Here is a 17,534-nt window from a genome sequence, read left to right on the forward strand (position 1 = left end):
GCTATATTTCTGATTGCTAAATCTGTTAATTTTGGTTAACTTGTACAGATTGTGTAAGCTAAGTTGAACGAGTGTTGGAATCGTTATTATAATTTATATCAACGCTTAACAGAAATAGAATACTTCTGGAGAAAAAATTATGCTTTTTCTGTCGAGAAACTAAAATTGAGCTATATTTTGTCAGTTTTCTAAAATTAGGACAAATTAGAAGAATGGTTGCTTTACAGCTAAGCATTTATTCGTCGTTAAGCGAAAATGTCACTAAACCCTTTTGCTTTCAACTTTGAAAATTTTACTTGTGAATGGTTAGGACTAATTGGATGAACCCGACCATGGGTAATACCCAAACTAAAAAAATCAAGTACCTAAAAGGATTAACTAAATTCGAGATTCGCCGCTAATTGTATAGGAATTAATTTACGATACTTTTACATATTTACATAATTTTTAGGAAATCTACTAAACAGTGCTTAAAATAGGAACATTTTGTTAATCTACAAAATAGGTATTTGAATCGGTTATATTGAGGGCAAGTGTTAGTGGTGTAATAAGTTCATTTTGGAGTTAAATTATTTGGCAGTTATTGCTATCATCCAATCAAGGTGTAGTTTATATAAAATAAGCTAGATTGCCTAATAAATTTAATAAATTTGGGTACTTTGGTTGACTGACTAGATTTTTTGGATGTTAACCATCAAATCACAATTTTGAGGGAATTTTGCCTTTTTTATTGGATGATTTCCTTCAAACTGCAAATAAAAATAAAATCCATGAGCACGGCTTGATGCAAGTCGTATCAAATAATATTAAAATAAAAAAAGCACTGTTTAGTAGACTACAAAATCTACGTTATGTCTTTTTGTCTTAGTTATCTTGCACACATTTAATTACCCTGTAACTGCACATTCAGCCCTAAATTTGTAAATACTTAAATATTCAACAAAATAACAACGGACATTAAGCCGATTTTCCGTCACTTTCTTGATTAAAACTCTGTCGTTTACCTAAAGGAAATCCACTCTAATGCTCACTTCTATGGATTCTAGTTAACTATTATGTTTACAATACAAGTGTTTGTATTGAAGTTGCAGATTCTAGAAATATCACTGTGTTTGTTGAAATTGTTGATGTTGATAAAAGATGATGATTGATAGTATGCATATTTGCATACTATCAATCATCATTGTATTCTTTCGTCTCAGAACCGGCATAGATCGATTCCGCTGATGTTCTAGTATGCATATTTGTGAGCATTAAATCGCAATGTTAAGTACTCCAACCCATTTGATACATTGTATTTATTTAGCTAAACTCTAGCTAGAGTAATGAAGCTTTTAAGGCACTGCTTGGTTGCTAAGCTAATGGCGTGGTTAAACTCGTTTAGATAAACTCAAAGTTTTTGAAGGAAAGCTGGCAGCGAGTCACTTTCGGCTTAATGTCATAGTAATACTTACCGTGTTTTGTCAGTAGGACTCTTCTCCGCTGTCTACTTCAGACAGCAGCACTTTGGTGTCTTCTTTGTTTTTAGATCGGAATATAGGCGGCTCGAAACAAGGCTGAAAAAAACATGAATCAGTAAGAGTTTACTAGTTGATACCAGAAGTATAATAGGCAAAAGTCTTTAAATGTATAATCGGTGATTCGTTTTAGCACGGACCAAACTGGTAGAATTTGTCAGATTGGCAACATTGCAAACACATTTTGAACCAACTCGGTAGAATTTGCCAGTTTGGCAGCATAGCCAAGTCAATTCGAACCAAATTCTGCGCTAAAATAATCCCAAAAACACAGCCTTTTCGTGAACGACCATCAAATATTAGTTTCTTAGAGGAATCACATTGTAAGTAGTGGTCACAGCTCCATGGAGCCAAATTTGACAATTTTCGCGCCAATATTCTTTGCCTGGGAATGCGGCATCAGATGGGTTAAGCAAGACTAGTGGTTTTTACCCTCCCATCGCTGTAGACCAAAAAGATAGGTCTGGAAGAGGAAGTCGCTACAAGTCCAGGAATTTTCCCTTTCGGGAAGTTCCCAGACTTGCATCGGCATCCTCTGCAACATTTACATCCTAAAGTTTTGGGGAGCTGACAAAACTGTTCCTTGTTGACTGTTCCTTAAAAACGTTTTATACTTTTCTTACGTCTCGTGACAGCTGTCATAACTGTCTGAACCCGTTCACCTCAAACCACATGAATAAAGAGCTTTTCGACGTTGTCAATATGACTGAATCAAGAGTTTTGGCTTTGGCTTAATTTTGAAGATTTTCAATGTGGAAAAGGTGTTTTAGAGTTTGAAAAACTGACAATTTTCCAGTTTTTGAAGGTTTGGCGTGAGTTTAAAACGCAGAGACCACTCATCCAAAATTCCATTGCTTAAAATATAGCATAACCTTTTTTTCAAAATTTCTTAAAAATGTAATAATAAGCTACATTTGCAATATCACATAAAGAACTTATGGTGGTCCAGTTTTAAATATCAATAATTCACCAATCCATAGCCAATTAAAAAATAAGTTGACATTTATTATGTCATTTTCCTGAAAAGTGCTTCCTAAGGAAAATACAGTCCTTCAAATTTCTGTTTAAAAAATCGTTGTTTTTTTTTGTCATAACTGTCAGACCGTTGGAGCAATATTGATCAAATTTGGAACAAGCACTTTATTACACGTTATTACGGTCAAAGACCCAAAACTAACCCAACCCAACTTAAAAATTGTCTTAGAAACGGAAAATTCACTTAAGAAGTTTAAAAAATATTATTGTAGCCAGTTTTCATAGTTTCCAGACCAACTGAAAGACTTTAGTTTTGAAAATTGACGTAATAAAAATTGTGTTTGTAACCAGTTTTCATGCAAATCGAGAGACTTTAATACTGAAAATTGACTTGAAGACATAAAAACTACTTTTTCAAGAACTTGTTACTACAAATTCATACATTTAAACCTTAAAAATTGACTTGAATCCCAAAATGTGACTGAACTAATGAAAAGTGACATCAGAAGCTTAAAATTTGCATTTGAAGTAAGTTTTCATAATTTGAAGACAAATTTCAATATTTTAGTCTTGCAAATAGTCTTAGATGCAGAACATTAACATTAGATTCATGAAAATTGTCTTGAAAACGAACTTTTCGTGCTTTTTACTTTGCCTTTCATTTTTTTCGAATTCTGGACTATTTTTAGTGATTCAAAACTGGTTTCAGCTTGGAAAATGGAGTTTTAAGACAAGTTTACATTCTTCATAGACTTAAAATGGCATTGCAAGCTTTGTCACTATTAAATCAACTCCTAGACACCTCAGTGCTAAAAATTCGGTTATTTCTTAATAAACTAGACTGTTTTTAGTGTTTAAAGGCTGTTTTCAGTGCCTCAAATCGAGTTTCAAGACTATCTTTACAAAGTTTTTGATTTATCAGAAATTGAAAATGTTATTTCAAGCTTCTTCACTATTAAATTGATTTCTACACTTATAGGTGCAATAAATTGTAGCATCTCTAAGAAATTCAGACTGTTTTTAGTGCTTTTTAAGACTGAAAAATCGAGTTTAAGACTATTTCCAAAAGTCAAGTTTCTTCAGTAATAAAATTAAAAAATGTTGGTACCAAATGCTACAATAATACGTCTTGAGAACTAATTTTTAGAAATAAAATAGTCCGAAAATTTAATTTACTTCTAGACTTGTTATCCAGTCCAGAAAATTGAGTTGTACACCAATTAAAGTCTTGAAAATATACTTTTACTCTCTCTCTCTCTCGGACTCTCTTTAGTCCTAGTAAAGTCAGTTCGAGCATTAAAAGTCAACTTTTATATTATTTTTAGTAGTAAAAAATGAGTTTCATGCACAATACAATCTTTGTCTTGATTTCCCGACTTTTTTAGTTCTTGAATGCCAGTTTTAGACACTCAACCAGGATGGCAGTCTGAGAAAGCGAATCATAAGACCATTCCTAGTAGTAAAAAGCAAGTTTTTAGACTATTCAGTACAAATTTGGACTTTCACAAGTCTTGAATGTTCAGTTTTACACTATAAAACGATTTTTTAAATTGAAATTTAGAGGACTGCATCTTCCTTAGGAAACCTTTTTCAGAAAAATGACATAATGCAAGTCAACTTATTTTTTGATTGGCTATCAAATGGTGAATTATTGACACTTAAAACTGGACCACCCTGTATAATATAAGAAAAATTACCGTTTCGCAGACATTCATGTTGCAACAATTCTCTATCGTAACCTCGCACCGTTCAGTGGTAGTCTCAGGTCGCTGCGTCAATGGCGTCAGATTCCTCGTTCGGTTCACAAACACCCTTTTTGTGATAATTGGCCTTTTATTACGCGTAGAAAAGTGGTAAACGGCTAAGCCAATAATGATGATGACCAGGAAGCTCATGCTCAAAGCAAGAGCAAGAAAATCCCGGTCAGTAGACAGTTTCTCCATGAATGTCCTGCCGTAGAAAGGAGACGCTTCAGAGTAGAGTGACGCTGCTGTTAAATTACTCTTGGTAACCACAAAACTGGCTTGGTCACACCTAAATATTGCAAAACTGTGTAAAAACTGTCCAAGCAATTGGTGAAAAACTGTATTTACCTACAACTCAGCTCTTCACCGCTAGCGAAAAGATAACTCTCGTCATCTTCCGCCTTGTCGCGACAGTATATTTGACATATAGTGGTGAAATCGGTACTAATTTCGCATCTGTCACCGCTAAAGTGTTCGGAACAGTAGCACCGTTTTGAAGATCCTCCTTGAAGGGTGCAAGTACCACCATTAAGGCAAAAATTGGCACATACTTCCAGTTCGCATCGAGTCCCGCTGAAACCGTTCCGACATCGACATGTCGGGTTGCCCATGGGCGTCAAGTGACAGGAACCGTGCAAACAAAAGTTGTAACAAGGTTCAGTTTCACAGTATTGCCCAGTAAAGTCGGCCGGGCACACACACTTCCCACCTACAATCTTTGTTATTTTTTCTGTCATTTAATGGTGAGTTTTCAAGCAACTTACCAGCCAACTTGCCCCCGTTCAGGCACTGAATTTCGATAATATCATTACTAGTCAAATCAGATCGTTTCTGTTCTTCGATGGCCTCCTCTTCTTTATGGTTGTCGGTGATTTGGGAAGAAGAACCTTTTTCGCAGTCTGGATAATCGTTCACTTGCATGCCCTTTGCGATGATACCAAATGGTCGATGACTGTAATCCCGGATTTTGCGCGGTGACGAATTGGTTCTGAATGTTTTTTCTAACCTGGAATTGCAATATGTTTTCAACACAGATTCAATCAATAATTGAGTTTAATACAAGAAAAAAGTTATTATTTTTGATACTTCTGTTTTACTAGTCCGGACATTTAATACTATTTCAGGAGCATTTGGTTTTTGGACAGTATAAAAAAAACATATTAAAGGCTGGACTGTTTTAGAGGCATTTGGAAATTTCTGGAAGCTCCTAAACTACTCTACATCATACGGAATCTTTTAGACTGTTTTGAAATCTTTTGAAAGCTCTCTAGACTAACTGAAGAGCATTTGGAAACTTTTAAACTGTTCCAGAACCCTTTGGAAGCTTCTAGACAATGTTTTGGAAGTTTTTGGAGTTTCTATAATGTTTTGAAAGCTTTCAAAAACATCAGGAGCATTTGGAAGGTTTTTCAACAGTTTAAAGAGCATATTTAGGCTGTTGAAATCTTTTAAAAGCTTCTAGACACTCTTTTGCAAGGTTGTTGACTACTTTAGAAGCATTCTGAACTTCATGTTGCACTTCTTTAACCGTTAATAGCGATTTTAGCAGATTTGTATCATTTGTTACTTTTCAACTGTTACTTTCCTTTATTTTTTTATTACGTTTTGTAAGGTGGTTTGTTTTTGTACGTACAATTCTTTATCAAGATTTCGCCTAGATAAGAAAGATTAGTCCTTGCAGGTTTACAAAATCTAGAGTCTATAGGGACAACTTATTATGTTTCTTCTTTTTGTTAAGAAGTTACAGAATTTGTTAAAACCACTTTTAGTAACTTTTCTCCTAAGTCAATTTTCTTACCTCCATATGGCGTTATTGATGATATCCGTCCAGTAAACGGAAGAATCGTCCACAGCAATACCAAACGGTTTGGTATGGGTGCCGTTGTAGACCATTTCCCTTTCTTTGCCATCCAGTCTGGAACTCTCAATTTTGTTGTAGATTCCCTCACCCATGTCCACCCAATACAGCCGGTTGTTTCTGTAGTCGATAGCAATTCCCGAAGGCATTTTCAAGTCAGTGTCGATTATCACCTCCCGGTTTGATCCATTCAGGAACGCTCTTTCGATTGTCGGTCGCGATAAAAAGGAATTGGTCCAGTAGATATACCTAAACGAAATCACACTGTGATGTCTAAAAAATAGTTGAAAAAATGCTTACCTTCCACAAACGTCTATCGTGATACCTCGAGGTCGGACACCAGAGTTATTAAAATACAACAACACTTGTGGTTTAGGGTCAGTGTCATTCAGTTTGAGGTAATTGATAGTTTGACGGTCCTGATCGGTCCAGTATACCACATCCTCAATTGGATCTACAGCTAGACCCTAAAAAAACGTTAAGTCAGTTTTGTTCTATATTTGAGACTGCATGTAATGTTGTTGAGAACACTGTGGGCTTATTCCACCATGGTTACCGAAAAGATTTGCCTAAGATTGAGATAAACAAAAAAGTGATGAAAGTGTGAAAGTATTATATTATGATATAGCTGAGTTTGGATATTCTATAACAGATTAATTTTCATCAAAACTTTTTTCCTCACGAATTCATGATTGACAAAAGTTAGTGCATATACCAAAGCTGGCATACACAAATGTCTTTCATTTTCTCTGTTCTTTACTTTTGTTATCTCTCTTTTGATTTGATACGTAAATAGTCCACATTAGCCTCAGCTGCTCCATTTTAAATGACTTTAGGAAGTTATTTATCAGATAAGCAATCTATTTTATCCTTAGAGTTAGCGAGAAATTACTTCCCATGTTTTGACAAATTTACATACAAATATCACTTGGCCGCTACGGGAAATATGCAGTCTAACTGATATCTGACATATAATTTTGACAAAATTGAGTGATTTAGCAAAATTACTGTTTACAGTCAGTTTCGAACATTCGAACTAAATCCTGCAAAGTAGGAACAGCTTATGAGACACCATTTTTTGTAAAATATGACGATCACGATGGCAAAAATAGATTGTTTCAGCAACGTAATATAGTAGATTACGCATGTACGTTCCTAATCATAGGCGTCACTTAAACACTTAGCACGTCATTAAGAACAAATTAGTGTGGATGCCTTGGTATTCATTGAATCAGGTCATTGACTACGTAACTTTCCTCTAAACTTTATATATTTCGGACATATTATGAAAATTAATGAAATTTAAGGTTGTACATTAATTCCTGTTGATTTAAATTTAACAAAAACAAATTGAGGAACGTACTTCCAACGCAGTTTTGCTAACAATAGCTAGGTTTGGACCTGGGTTCACTTTCAAACGAACTTAATTTACTGTAATACGCTACAAACACGTGATGTTTTTATGGATCTTAATATTAGCCACGTGGCATTCAAACTTTGAATGAAACACTAGTAACTCTTATGTGGATGACCAGTCATCATTGGCAAGAGATGGCCGAGAAGATGACAAACTAATTGTCCAGATTCTCTAAGAAATGCTGATATCAAAGCCAATAACGATGAAGTAAACACGAATTAGTAGAAGTTTGCAGAATAGCATTTGGTATTATACAAAACATCAATACCAACATCACTCTACAGTTAGTCAACAAGGATATAATTTAGAATGGGACAATGAAGATCAAACAAAGAATAGAGGAATTCAGGAAACAATATCCTCCATCCCAGTATGACCTTTTCTCTGTTCTTCCAAGATAACTACAGCAATCAATTAAAGGATTAAAAGTCCTTACAACCATTATATTAATTCCAATAAGAAATAACTTCTGGTCTTGACCATATATTTTTGTAAAATTGGAGTAAAAGCTATTCTTTAGTGCCTGCGAAGAAAAAGATGTTCTTCCTTACACAGTCTTCAAAATAATTGTAAAATGTTCTCGTATCGCTGTATATTCTTACTTTCAATCATGGTTAAATTTGCTATTCATTGCTAACAAACCTTTTTGGTATACATAAAAATCAAAACAATTTTTTTCTCAAATTGCTTTATTAATTTACCTACCTGCACATCATCCGGTAAATTGGTCACTAAAGGTGTTACTTTGGTCTCGTTGACTGGTGGTGCCTTTTGTAAATTGGTAAGAAGCACGCTAAAAATCGAGTCATTTTGGGAAACCCTATCGCTGACAATAAATTGGCTTCTGGCATTGTCGAACGCTAAAGTTTTCAGTTCTGCTGTCAAGTTTATGGTGGAGCCTACCAACATGCCATTGGAGTCGAGCAGTTCGAGTTTTTTGTCAGTCACGACAGCAATTTCTGTAACCAAAATAATAGTTTTGTTTATCAACTGTTTGGACATTGCAAAACGTTTAACAGCAATGATAACCCAAGATTTTTCTATTACTCTTACATAATTTAGGAAATATTTATACCAAACAAGCACTTGAAGTATTCCGCAAATCTTAGAGGTCAAAAGCGTCTCAGCTCTAAAAGAAACGATAAAATTGCATGCAGCATAACACTGATAAGTCATTATTATAGAAGATATTCTATTTCTAGACGTTTAAGGTTTTTCCTCCAACATATCAAATTTGAATTGGTTTTTTTTTTGACACACAGTCTTCCGGTATCATGAATTTGATATCAGTGTTCTGCCCTTGTTTGCTGACAGGATAATAGTCATATTATCTTTTCATGCACATTATCCACGTTCATACGAATATTATACAAGTTACAGATATAAAAAAATATCCATAGGAAATCACAGTGAATTATCATTATCCTTAATTTCTGATAAATAGTTTTGAATTTTCTGTACCTGTAAGGGTTGTTTTTACAAATTTTTACTTTGTGTTTATGAGACTTATCACAATAATACAAAGTTGATACACATTTTAAACAGTACTTTTCCTAAAATTGTATAATTATAATAATTCGAAACAAGGTAATGAAAATTACTGGTTTAGCAACGCAATATTATTTAAAAATTTTGAAGGTCAAAAAACGTTGATATAATTATAAAACAAAGTGTTGAATTCACTAGAATAACGGCAGTTAAAATACTTAAAATTTTTACTGCAGCTGACATTTTCAAAAAAATGTATTGAAATGTCAAGGAAATTGATTATTTTAGTTACTTAGTAAGACATTAAAAACACTAGACTGCACTTAATAAGCATGTTAAGACGAGTGTTCAATGTATGTCATTAGGTTAAGATACGGATTTTTAATAGATAACAGAATTTATCTATCATCACTTTATCCACTGGAATTAGTAAAACTGTCAAGCCTGCCAAGTTGTTTGATACATACTATTTGTTTGTAAATTTTAGTGTTAGTTTACCAGGATTTCAAATCCTGGACCAGATCTGGATTATGATACTAGACTTCTATAGAACGAGTCATTGTTGTTGGCGGTTACGTCATTGTGTGCGCCGTCATATTGAACTCATTACTTTAACATGATTTGATGATTTTATAAAACTCTTGGTTTTTATACACCAGCCAACTAATGACTTAAATGCGACATTACATTCAGTGTTCCTTTGAATAATTAACCAAAATATGAAAACGTTGGTATTTTCAAAATTTTTCTAAAGTCATCTGACAATATGAAAAGCTTCCTGAAAATTTTTGTTTTTAGTTTTTAGAAGGGCCTTTAATCATATTTTGAAAAAATATTTCAGAAGTTTCTGGAAACTTTAAAATTATTCTACAGACAACTTTTAGAAGTGCCTGTAAAGGGGTTTTAGAGGAGTTTTTTATTAAATGTAAAATGGTTCAGAAAGATTTTTTCCGCACTTTTTTAACGGCTATGACGTTACCTTAATTTTGCTAGATTTTTGGTATTTGCCTATAGAAAAATATTATATATAAGTATAATAACTTAAACTATTACTAAGGTAAATGTGGATATATTCTGAGTTTCAGAAACGGCCGTAATAACTTCATGTTAAGCCTGTATTTGCACTATTTGCAGGATAAGCTAATTTTACATTTTCTTATGACTATACTAAGACCAGACGTGTTATTGTATTTCGTCAGTTACAATAAAATCCAAAACATCACAATACATAAATAAATAAAAGGAGATCAACCAAAAAAAAAAAAAATTAGAAGCTACTTTTCTCACAAATTAACTTGTTATATAATTTCTAGTAAGATTAGATACGTGAACGAATTACCTACTTAAAAGATTGCAAAATACTGTCCTTGCTTTATCAGCAAGTCGTTAATAATATTGTTTCAACAGACATATGTCAAGTGCAACTTCAGCACATGTCACCAACGGTATAGTGCAATTATTATACCAAGTCATCAGTTTTGCAAATAATGTAGTTCAACAATCGAATGGTCTACGTGACTGATCTCATGATCGTCGGATCAGTAGCCGGTATTTTAAATTGATTATTCTTGATCAAGCAATTTGTTAATAATTATAAGTTTTTTGCGATGTCCGCTAATTCGATGTCAAGTTAAGTTATTGACCTTGATTGGGGTTTTTCTTCCAGACTATATTGTTGATTTTTTTGACAAAATTGAGTTTTTTTGTTGAAGAAAACAGTTCTAAGATCAAACATGACAAAGTCAAGTAAAAAATATCTGCAACTTTTCCTTTATCAGTTTGAACTACCTTGTCATGTTAAGATAAGGCTTGTCTACAATTTTTGTAATTTCTCATCAAAATCGCTTCTTGCTATGACTTTTTTGTCATTGAACTGGTTGAGCAGTTTATTAATTTCCGACTTCCCTTCTCTAATTATTATAAAAAACAGGGTTCATTTCATATGGCCTTGTACCACAAACAATTATTGCTATTACAATTTGTGTTTCTAATATACACACTCTAATTAGTACATACAGGAGGTCAGGAGGAAACCATCATCTAACTGTACTTTCTCTTTTTACTTGCCTGCTTTAAACTCTCACTACCATATTATTGTTGTAAATAGATTTATATTATCGGTTGACTTATTGAAAGTACTTCTTTGTATTCACTGTATAAAGTAAATTACAAAACTGCATAAGAATGTATACTGCCCATAATACAGGAAGCCTAAACTAATCTCATGAAATTAATGATTTTTGATTGCAGTGGCTGTTAAAGGTTATCTCAGAGAGTTTTGGAGATATTTACATCAAATTAAGTAGCGAAATGTATTACTAAAATTTGTTATTCATTATTTCTAGTTACATTCATCATTTCTCTCTTATTTCGGCAACATAAAGCACAAAAATTCTGTGTAGAGAGTTACCTAATTAATAATGGTAGTTATGACCATTGGTTGCAGTAGCTCTTATTTTTTTACCATTTCAGTTCATATACAGTGTGTCCAGATTAAGGAGGGCCACTACGGGGATCTCAGAAACGGGTAGAGATACAGATTTTAAATTGCGGACCAGATGAAGCTGCTGTTCATTTGCTTCTTTGGCTAATGAGGCTTTTTTAGAGCTAATTTGATCCCCAAGATATGGAGATTAATTAAAGCTGTGGAAAAATCAGATCCAGGCAAAATCCACAAACCAATTTTTCTGTTTAATGTTTTGGAAATTTGAAACAACCACCCTGTATGTAAAGGTTAAAAATAGGCGGTGCAAAACGCGTATGCTAGCATACCAGATAAAAATAAAAATCCTGAGATCCTGACGTAGCAGAATGATTAAACTGCATACATCACGCGTTTATGCGAATTATGCCACACACTTGATAACGATTATATAAGAAAAAATTGCGAAATTACTATCGTTACTCTACAGTAAATAAAAACGTGGTTTGATAAAGCAATTCCAGTGTGGCAAATAATTAACTGCAACACAAATGCAGGAAAAAATGCAACAATACCTCTAGTAAAGGTTAGGAAGTCACAAAGTACAATGGAAATTGAACGAATTTAATTACGAACTAACAATAGATGGGTCAAAAAGCAATCTCAACGTTTGCGTTTCGCTTCGTAAACATTTATGACAAGGACGTCATATAAAATATACTTTAATAATAATAGTCCAGTTTTTTAGCGGTACTACTTTGTGTAAATTAGGTTTTAAGGAACGGAAATTACCCTGTAAAACTAGATTTGTTAATTACATTTTTCAGACAATGACAGTATAGCCTAATTGGTTTGAAAACAAAAGCTAAGATAGTGTAAATAATCATCAAAGGGCAAAGAGATGGTACCAAAATCTCAGTGTTTAAGGTACTAATGACTTTTTAATTTGTAGCTCATTACTGTGTTCAAAGTCTATAATAATACAGTTTATCTCTCTTCATCAACGGTCGTTCATTCTTCATAACAGACCAAATGGATCAAAAACAGGAAAGACCCGAAATTTCTACGGAAATTCCAACCAACTGGGGTAAAACCGATTTAGACCAGTTTTTTCTTAAAAACATTTTGTTGGTGCGTTTTCTTCTGGATGAAACTTTGCCAGGTTATCAAAGAACTTGACTTGATTCGCTTGACCAAGTATTTGTCTCAATTTTAGTACATATTACCTATCAGTTCCAGTGTGAGTGAGGTCGTTTCCTTATAGGTCTATTGGCTGTCTGCTATGTCAGCCAACATGACTTTTCTGAGCTTATCCTTCACCAGAAGCTTTCCAAATCATTCCTTTGGTGTTCTTTTGTCCAATGAAGATGCTTTTTATTGCTTTCTCCAAGGTTTTAACCGTTTTCGAGATATCTGCATGGAATACAGTCGCCATAGTGCCTAGGTTTCTACATATCCTTGGACTCATCTGTATATCACATGGTTCCTTCTTTACTTTTGTTACTTGACATTTATCTGCAAACCCAAGTTATTGTACTGATTCTTGTACCAAAAGATCTTCAAGTATTTTCGGGTTGGTTCTAATGACTGTAAATATAACAAAGTACAGAATGAACTATGAAGTATGAAAAATGAAACACACTTTAAAGAGTAACATTTTACTAAATGCAAGAACATTCCTGATGGTAATAAGAAGATGTGGTTGTAATAATAATCAAGATATAATTCAGAAAAAAAGTGAAAAAAGAATTGTTCTAGTATGTTTCTAAATTTTCTATGTAAAGCAACAAATTTTTTATTAGGTGGTGTATTACTAAGGTGCTAGGTAGGTTTATTGAATTTACCACTGTTTCTACCTAAGAACAACAGCTGTTCTTGCATATTGGAGATATAAATTGCCCATTCTGGTTGAATCTTCCATTTGGTAACACTCTTTGCATGTCACATGTAAGGAGAAACACAAGTAGCTTTTAAGTACAGGGTGATGGGTGCTTTATTATTTTTAAAACCAAATTTTAATAACATTCAAAGATATAGAATGAAGAACAATTTATTTCAAATCATAATATATTACAAAAATCCTTTAGAAAATTTAATTACTTTGAAAACTTGTTTTTTGATAAAGACAAGCACTTTATCAGACTGTTATTGTTTTGTTGACATAAACCATGCCAAAACCTTGGATAACATTTCATTATCTATTATTATTCTAATTTTTTTGTGGATTGCTGTTTAATTATACAAGTTAGGTACTTTGGTATACAGGATAATAACTGTTTTTTTTTATTTTAAAGTGTCTGGGATTTGTGTTACCAGAGTCACCTATTGAGTTTTGTTAAAAAGTTGTTGAAGTAGGAATGTCAAAATGCATGTGACCATCAAAACCTAGCAAAGAAAAATTTTTTTTTTTCATAATTTACTATGCAATGTTAACTTTTATTTTTAATTTTCTATTTTAGATATTGAGAGAGTTTGCAGGGTTGTGGAGTAATTTACTAAATTTATAAATACTATAACAATAACATGTAATAAGTTTCTGTTTTTAAGTCGATATGCCTCAATAATTCTGAATGGCTCTGTCATAGTAAGTTAATAAATTTCAGTATATTTTAACTAGAATAAAAAAGCCCATTTTGCATAAAGAAAAAATAGTGAAAGGTCAGTTCTGCTGATCTGTAACTGTAATAAATGTATTAAAACCAATAATGTCTTACTAATTTATCTTTAATATTACTTTCAGTCAATTGAAAGTAAATTTCTTAATTTTTTTATTACTCCTTTACTTGTAGGTAATAATTTTAAATTAACATTAATTAATTTTCTTGATCTAATAAAAAAATTTAATTCAAATATTTTACTAAAAAATAACTTAATTTTACTGATAAAAAAAACACTAGATACATTATGTAATCTAGAAAAATCTTGGAAAAGGTTAGCAGAGTGGCCTACGTTCCAAAATGCGCCCTCGCAATGGCGCTAAAATTAAAGGCAAAGCAATTTCGCCAATAACTTACCCCAATTTCCCTGAGCTAGTGCACATACGATAAAAGGGGAGGAATAGAAGATAAAAAATCGTAGTGGACTCAGTCTCACTCTGCTAAAATACAGCTCCATTTATAGTTTCCGCTTATTTACTTTTATAATTTTCGAGAATTTTATAACATTTGAGGTTAAGTAACACACGATGGCGCACGCAAAATGTGACGTTGACGCAATTGCTCCGCTACCGCAACCGCACTCGAATCTGTCTTCCCTCGAACTGTATTTAGTCTGACTAGTGACTAGTATAAAGGCGCAATCGTATTATGAGAGAAGTTCACTTTTACGCACGCATTTTCTTTAGAAAGCTGGTTTGACAAGACATAACTCTTCTCCTAACTGTGAGATATCAAATAGACCAATCACATGTAGTTTTAAAAGAGTGAGATATGAAATAGACCAATTACTGATAATTTTAACCCTAAACAACAAGATAATCCTGCCACATGCTTAATGGGGTCGTCTACCATAGACCATATAGTGGAATTTTTAAGGTTCCCAATATAAACTTTTTAAAACTCATGCATTAAAACGAAAACGATAACCTGCAATTTTAGGTCCGTTTTCCTCAATTCCTCAACGATTGACGTTTAATTAAAATTGATATTGGACACACGTCCATGCATTCTGTCTCACTCAACTGATTATAAACATAAAAGAGATAAAACACTTATTGGGCCTCGCACTGGTATTAGAGCAGATGTCTAGATATCCGCCGACATCCCTACTAAAATTTTTGACAATTCACAGATTTCAGTTGTTTGACATTATTCTATTGGACAGTTGACAGACCAAAGCAAGTTAGGTTAGATTATTGTGGATATTTCCAATTTCCAGTGTTTTTGTGTTGCGAGGACTAATATGTAGTTTAGTTTAGACTTTAGTGTAGTGTTTTAGTGTCACAATGCACTATTTGCTTTAATTCATCAACAGGGTAAGCTTAGCTACATAAAACATGTCTAAAATTTCAGTTATTTTAGGTCCAAACTTGGGTTTTTCTCCCAAGTGATTTTTTCTGCTATTACTTACTTTTTTCACTTATTTAACCGCCGGCTTTTTTGATTAACCGTTTTGTGTGAAGTTTCAGTGTGTTTAATAATATATAACAATTTATGTGTCGTGTGCTAAACATTATTGACAGTCACCAGGAAGCTCCCAGTACAAGGTCTCAGGGGTCCATAAGTTGGGTAAGTGCTACTTCTATTATATTTAACGTTAACACAAAAAACTTCAAAAAAGTTAAGGCATTATGACCAGTACAAAGATGCACAAAACAATAAAGTAATGGGCACATTCAGAACCCTGTAGCTTACCTGTTAAAAAATTGTGGTAGTGAAGTGTTAATCAACAAATGCCATGTACTAAAGTGCTGCTTTATTTACTACTCTGCAGTTTCCTGAAATATTAGCCAAACAATGATTATTTAATATTGTTACCACCTCAGTTAGCACTTACAACAGATGTTTATGTATACTATTTTATAACAAAAAGTATAGTTTGGAGTCTGCTCTTTTTGAGGCATTTCACTAAAATGGGTAGTTTTGTCATATTCAAAGCTTTAGCACTTGTATGCTCCACCTAGTTTGTGCTAACACAAGTTAGTTAGCCATCTACAGTTTTGAAATTGTTAGTAAGTTTGACAATAATTATGTTATTTCCCTGGTTATTTCCAAAGGTAGAAAAAAATGTGTAAGATACAAATTTTTGTATGATTAATCAAGAGTGAAGATGGTGCTCAAAGTCAAGTAATGCTCATAAAAAGAAACTAAGTTGATGATGGTTATGAATAGGCTGCACCATTGTGTTTATAGGTTAAAGGGTGCTATTTATTGCAAAATTCATGCAGTAATGTCAAGAAGAAATTCTTAAATACTTCTTTAAATATTTGCTTAGACACTGAATAAATTTGGCTTTAAACATGTTGAGAGAGGCACATTCAAGTTTTAGTAGTGTTGCACTGTGTGAACATTTGTCTGCAAAAGATACTCTGTCAGATGTATGAGATAAATTTATTAGAGAATGTTGGTACTGACACTAAATATGATACAAGCATTTTAATTAATTCAGAAAGTCATAAGTATTTAATGGTTATCTCTTTAAATGTGTATGGATTGGTGAAGGTTTCAACATTGATCAAGCAACACAAGGAGGAGGTTTTTAGTGTTGATGGGGGAATGAAGAACAAGCCTTGATACTCAAATTATTTATTGACAATGTTTTGTCATCAAGTTTTCCTCAGGATGGACATAGCTTGATATACAATACCATAAAATGCTTAATATAATGGTAGTAGGTTCTCCAAAGACCAAAAATTGATGGTTGATTTAGTTTAATTATGTTTTTGTGGTGTCTTTTACTCATTTAATTTATTACCTCATTTAGGTGATCAGTGAATGGTGAAGGTTTGTCTCTTTTCTTTAGATCTATTTAAAAATGAATTATTATTTACAATAATGTTTTGTTGACAAAACCAGGGTTCCAGGATTTAGTACTTAATTTTGGTTGATATCATCCTGGGCAATAGCTAATGGCTATCCTAAAATCAGGTATATTTTAGATAGAGAGATTAATCTCCAAAATAGTATGTATATTTGGAAACTTTCTGTAAGATGTCAAATGTTGTGTTAATATCTTGGTTAATTTACATAATCTCCTATTAAAAAAATTCTCTGTCTTTATGTCTATTTAGGCATTCACCACACATAATATGTTGCAAGTGTCAGACTGTTTTCTGTCAGTTACTTTAGTTTGACTTTTTTTTTATCTGAAATACCTACTGAAGCTTGAAGGCAAGTTAGGAAACGATCAAATATTGATATTATCCAATACAATATCTATTTGATACCAAAAGACAGGAAAAAGAACTTGGCAACCAATAGGTTCAGTTTAATTAATTATTTTGAGGATCATACTAATCTAATAGTGGACGTTATGGTGACTCATATTTTCGGTGTAATGGTACCACCAAATAGAAGTCAGAAGATTAATTGTCTATCAATCAATAATTGCCCTACTGATGATGAAATCATTTACTTTGCTGTATCCATTCATTAATTTATAATGAGACACCTGG

The 17,534-nt window shown here is 33.0% G+C and overlaps 2 protein-coding genes across 6 annotated transcripts in view; one reads left to right on the forward strand and one right to left on the reverse strand.

Annotated features, from left to right (window-relative positions):
- Nucleotides 1–1,183: 1,183 nt before the first annotated feature.
- cue (Low-density lipoprotein receptor repeat domain-containing protein cueball) lies at nucleotides 1,184–14,703 on the reverse strand. 2 transcript variants are annotated; one of them, XM_081983325.1, is made up of 9 exons: nucleotides 14,437–14,703; nucleotides 12,649–12,937; nucleotides 8,218–8,471; nucleotides 6,396–6,562; nucleotides 6,036–6,344; nucleotides 5,002–5,243; nucleotides 4,586–4,946; nucleotides 4,190–4,526; nucleotides 1,184–1,556 (listed from the first exon to the last, which is right to left on the reverse strand). In XM_081983325.1, exons 3-9 carry the CDS (start codon nucleotides 8,419–8,421, stop codon nucleotides 1,464–1,466), a joined length of 1,713 nt encoding a protein of 570 aa, XP_081839451.1. In that variant the 5' UTR covers nucleotides 8,422–8,471; nucleotides 12,649–12,937; nucleotides 14,437–14,703; the 3' UTR covers nucleotides 1,184–1,463. The 2 variants fall into 2 exon arrangements, with proteins under 2 accessions (XP_081839451.1, XP_081839450.1); XM_081983324.1 differs by lacking the exon at nucleotides 12,649–12,937 and having other exon boundaries at nucleotides 14,437–14,702.
- Nucleotides 14,704–15,263: 560 nt separating this feature from the next.
- LOC145731687 (uncharacterized) overlaps nucleotides 15,264–17,534 on the forward strand; it is a 67,856-nt gene continuing 65,585 nt past the window's right edge. For 3 of the 4 annotated variants that reach the window (XM_081983579.1, XM_081983586.1, XM_081983580.1), the window contains exon 1: nucleotides 15,559–15,648. In XM_081983579.1, coding sequence (XP_081839705.1) covers nucleotides 15,574–15,648 — 75 coding nt within the window. In that variant the 5' untranslated portion in view covers nucleotides 15,559–15,573. Of the gene's footprint in view, nucleotides 15,396–15,558; nucleotides 15,649–17,534 lie in introns of those variants that run through there. The other variant, XM_081983585.1, reaches the window with a different exon arrangement.

This window comes from Ips typographus, linkage group LG7, assembly GCF_016097725.1.
Source record: "Ips typographus isolate SLU linkage group LG7, UJ_Ityp_2.0, whole genome shotgun sequence".
In the NCBI taxonomy this organism is placed as follows: Eukaryota; Metazoa; Arthropoda; class Insecta; order Coleoptera; family Curculionidae; genus Ips; species Ips typographus.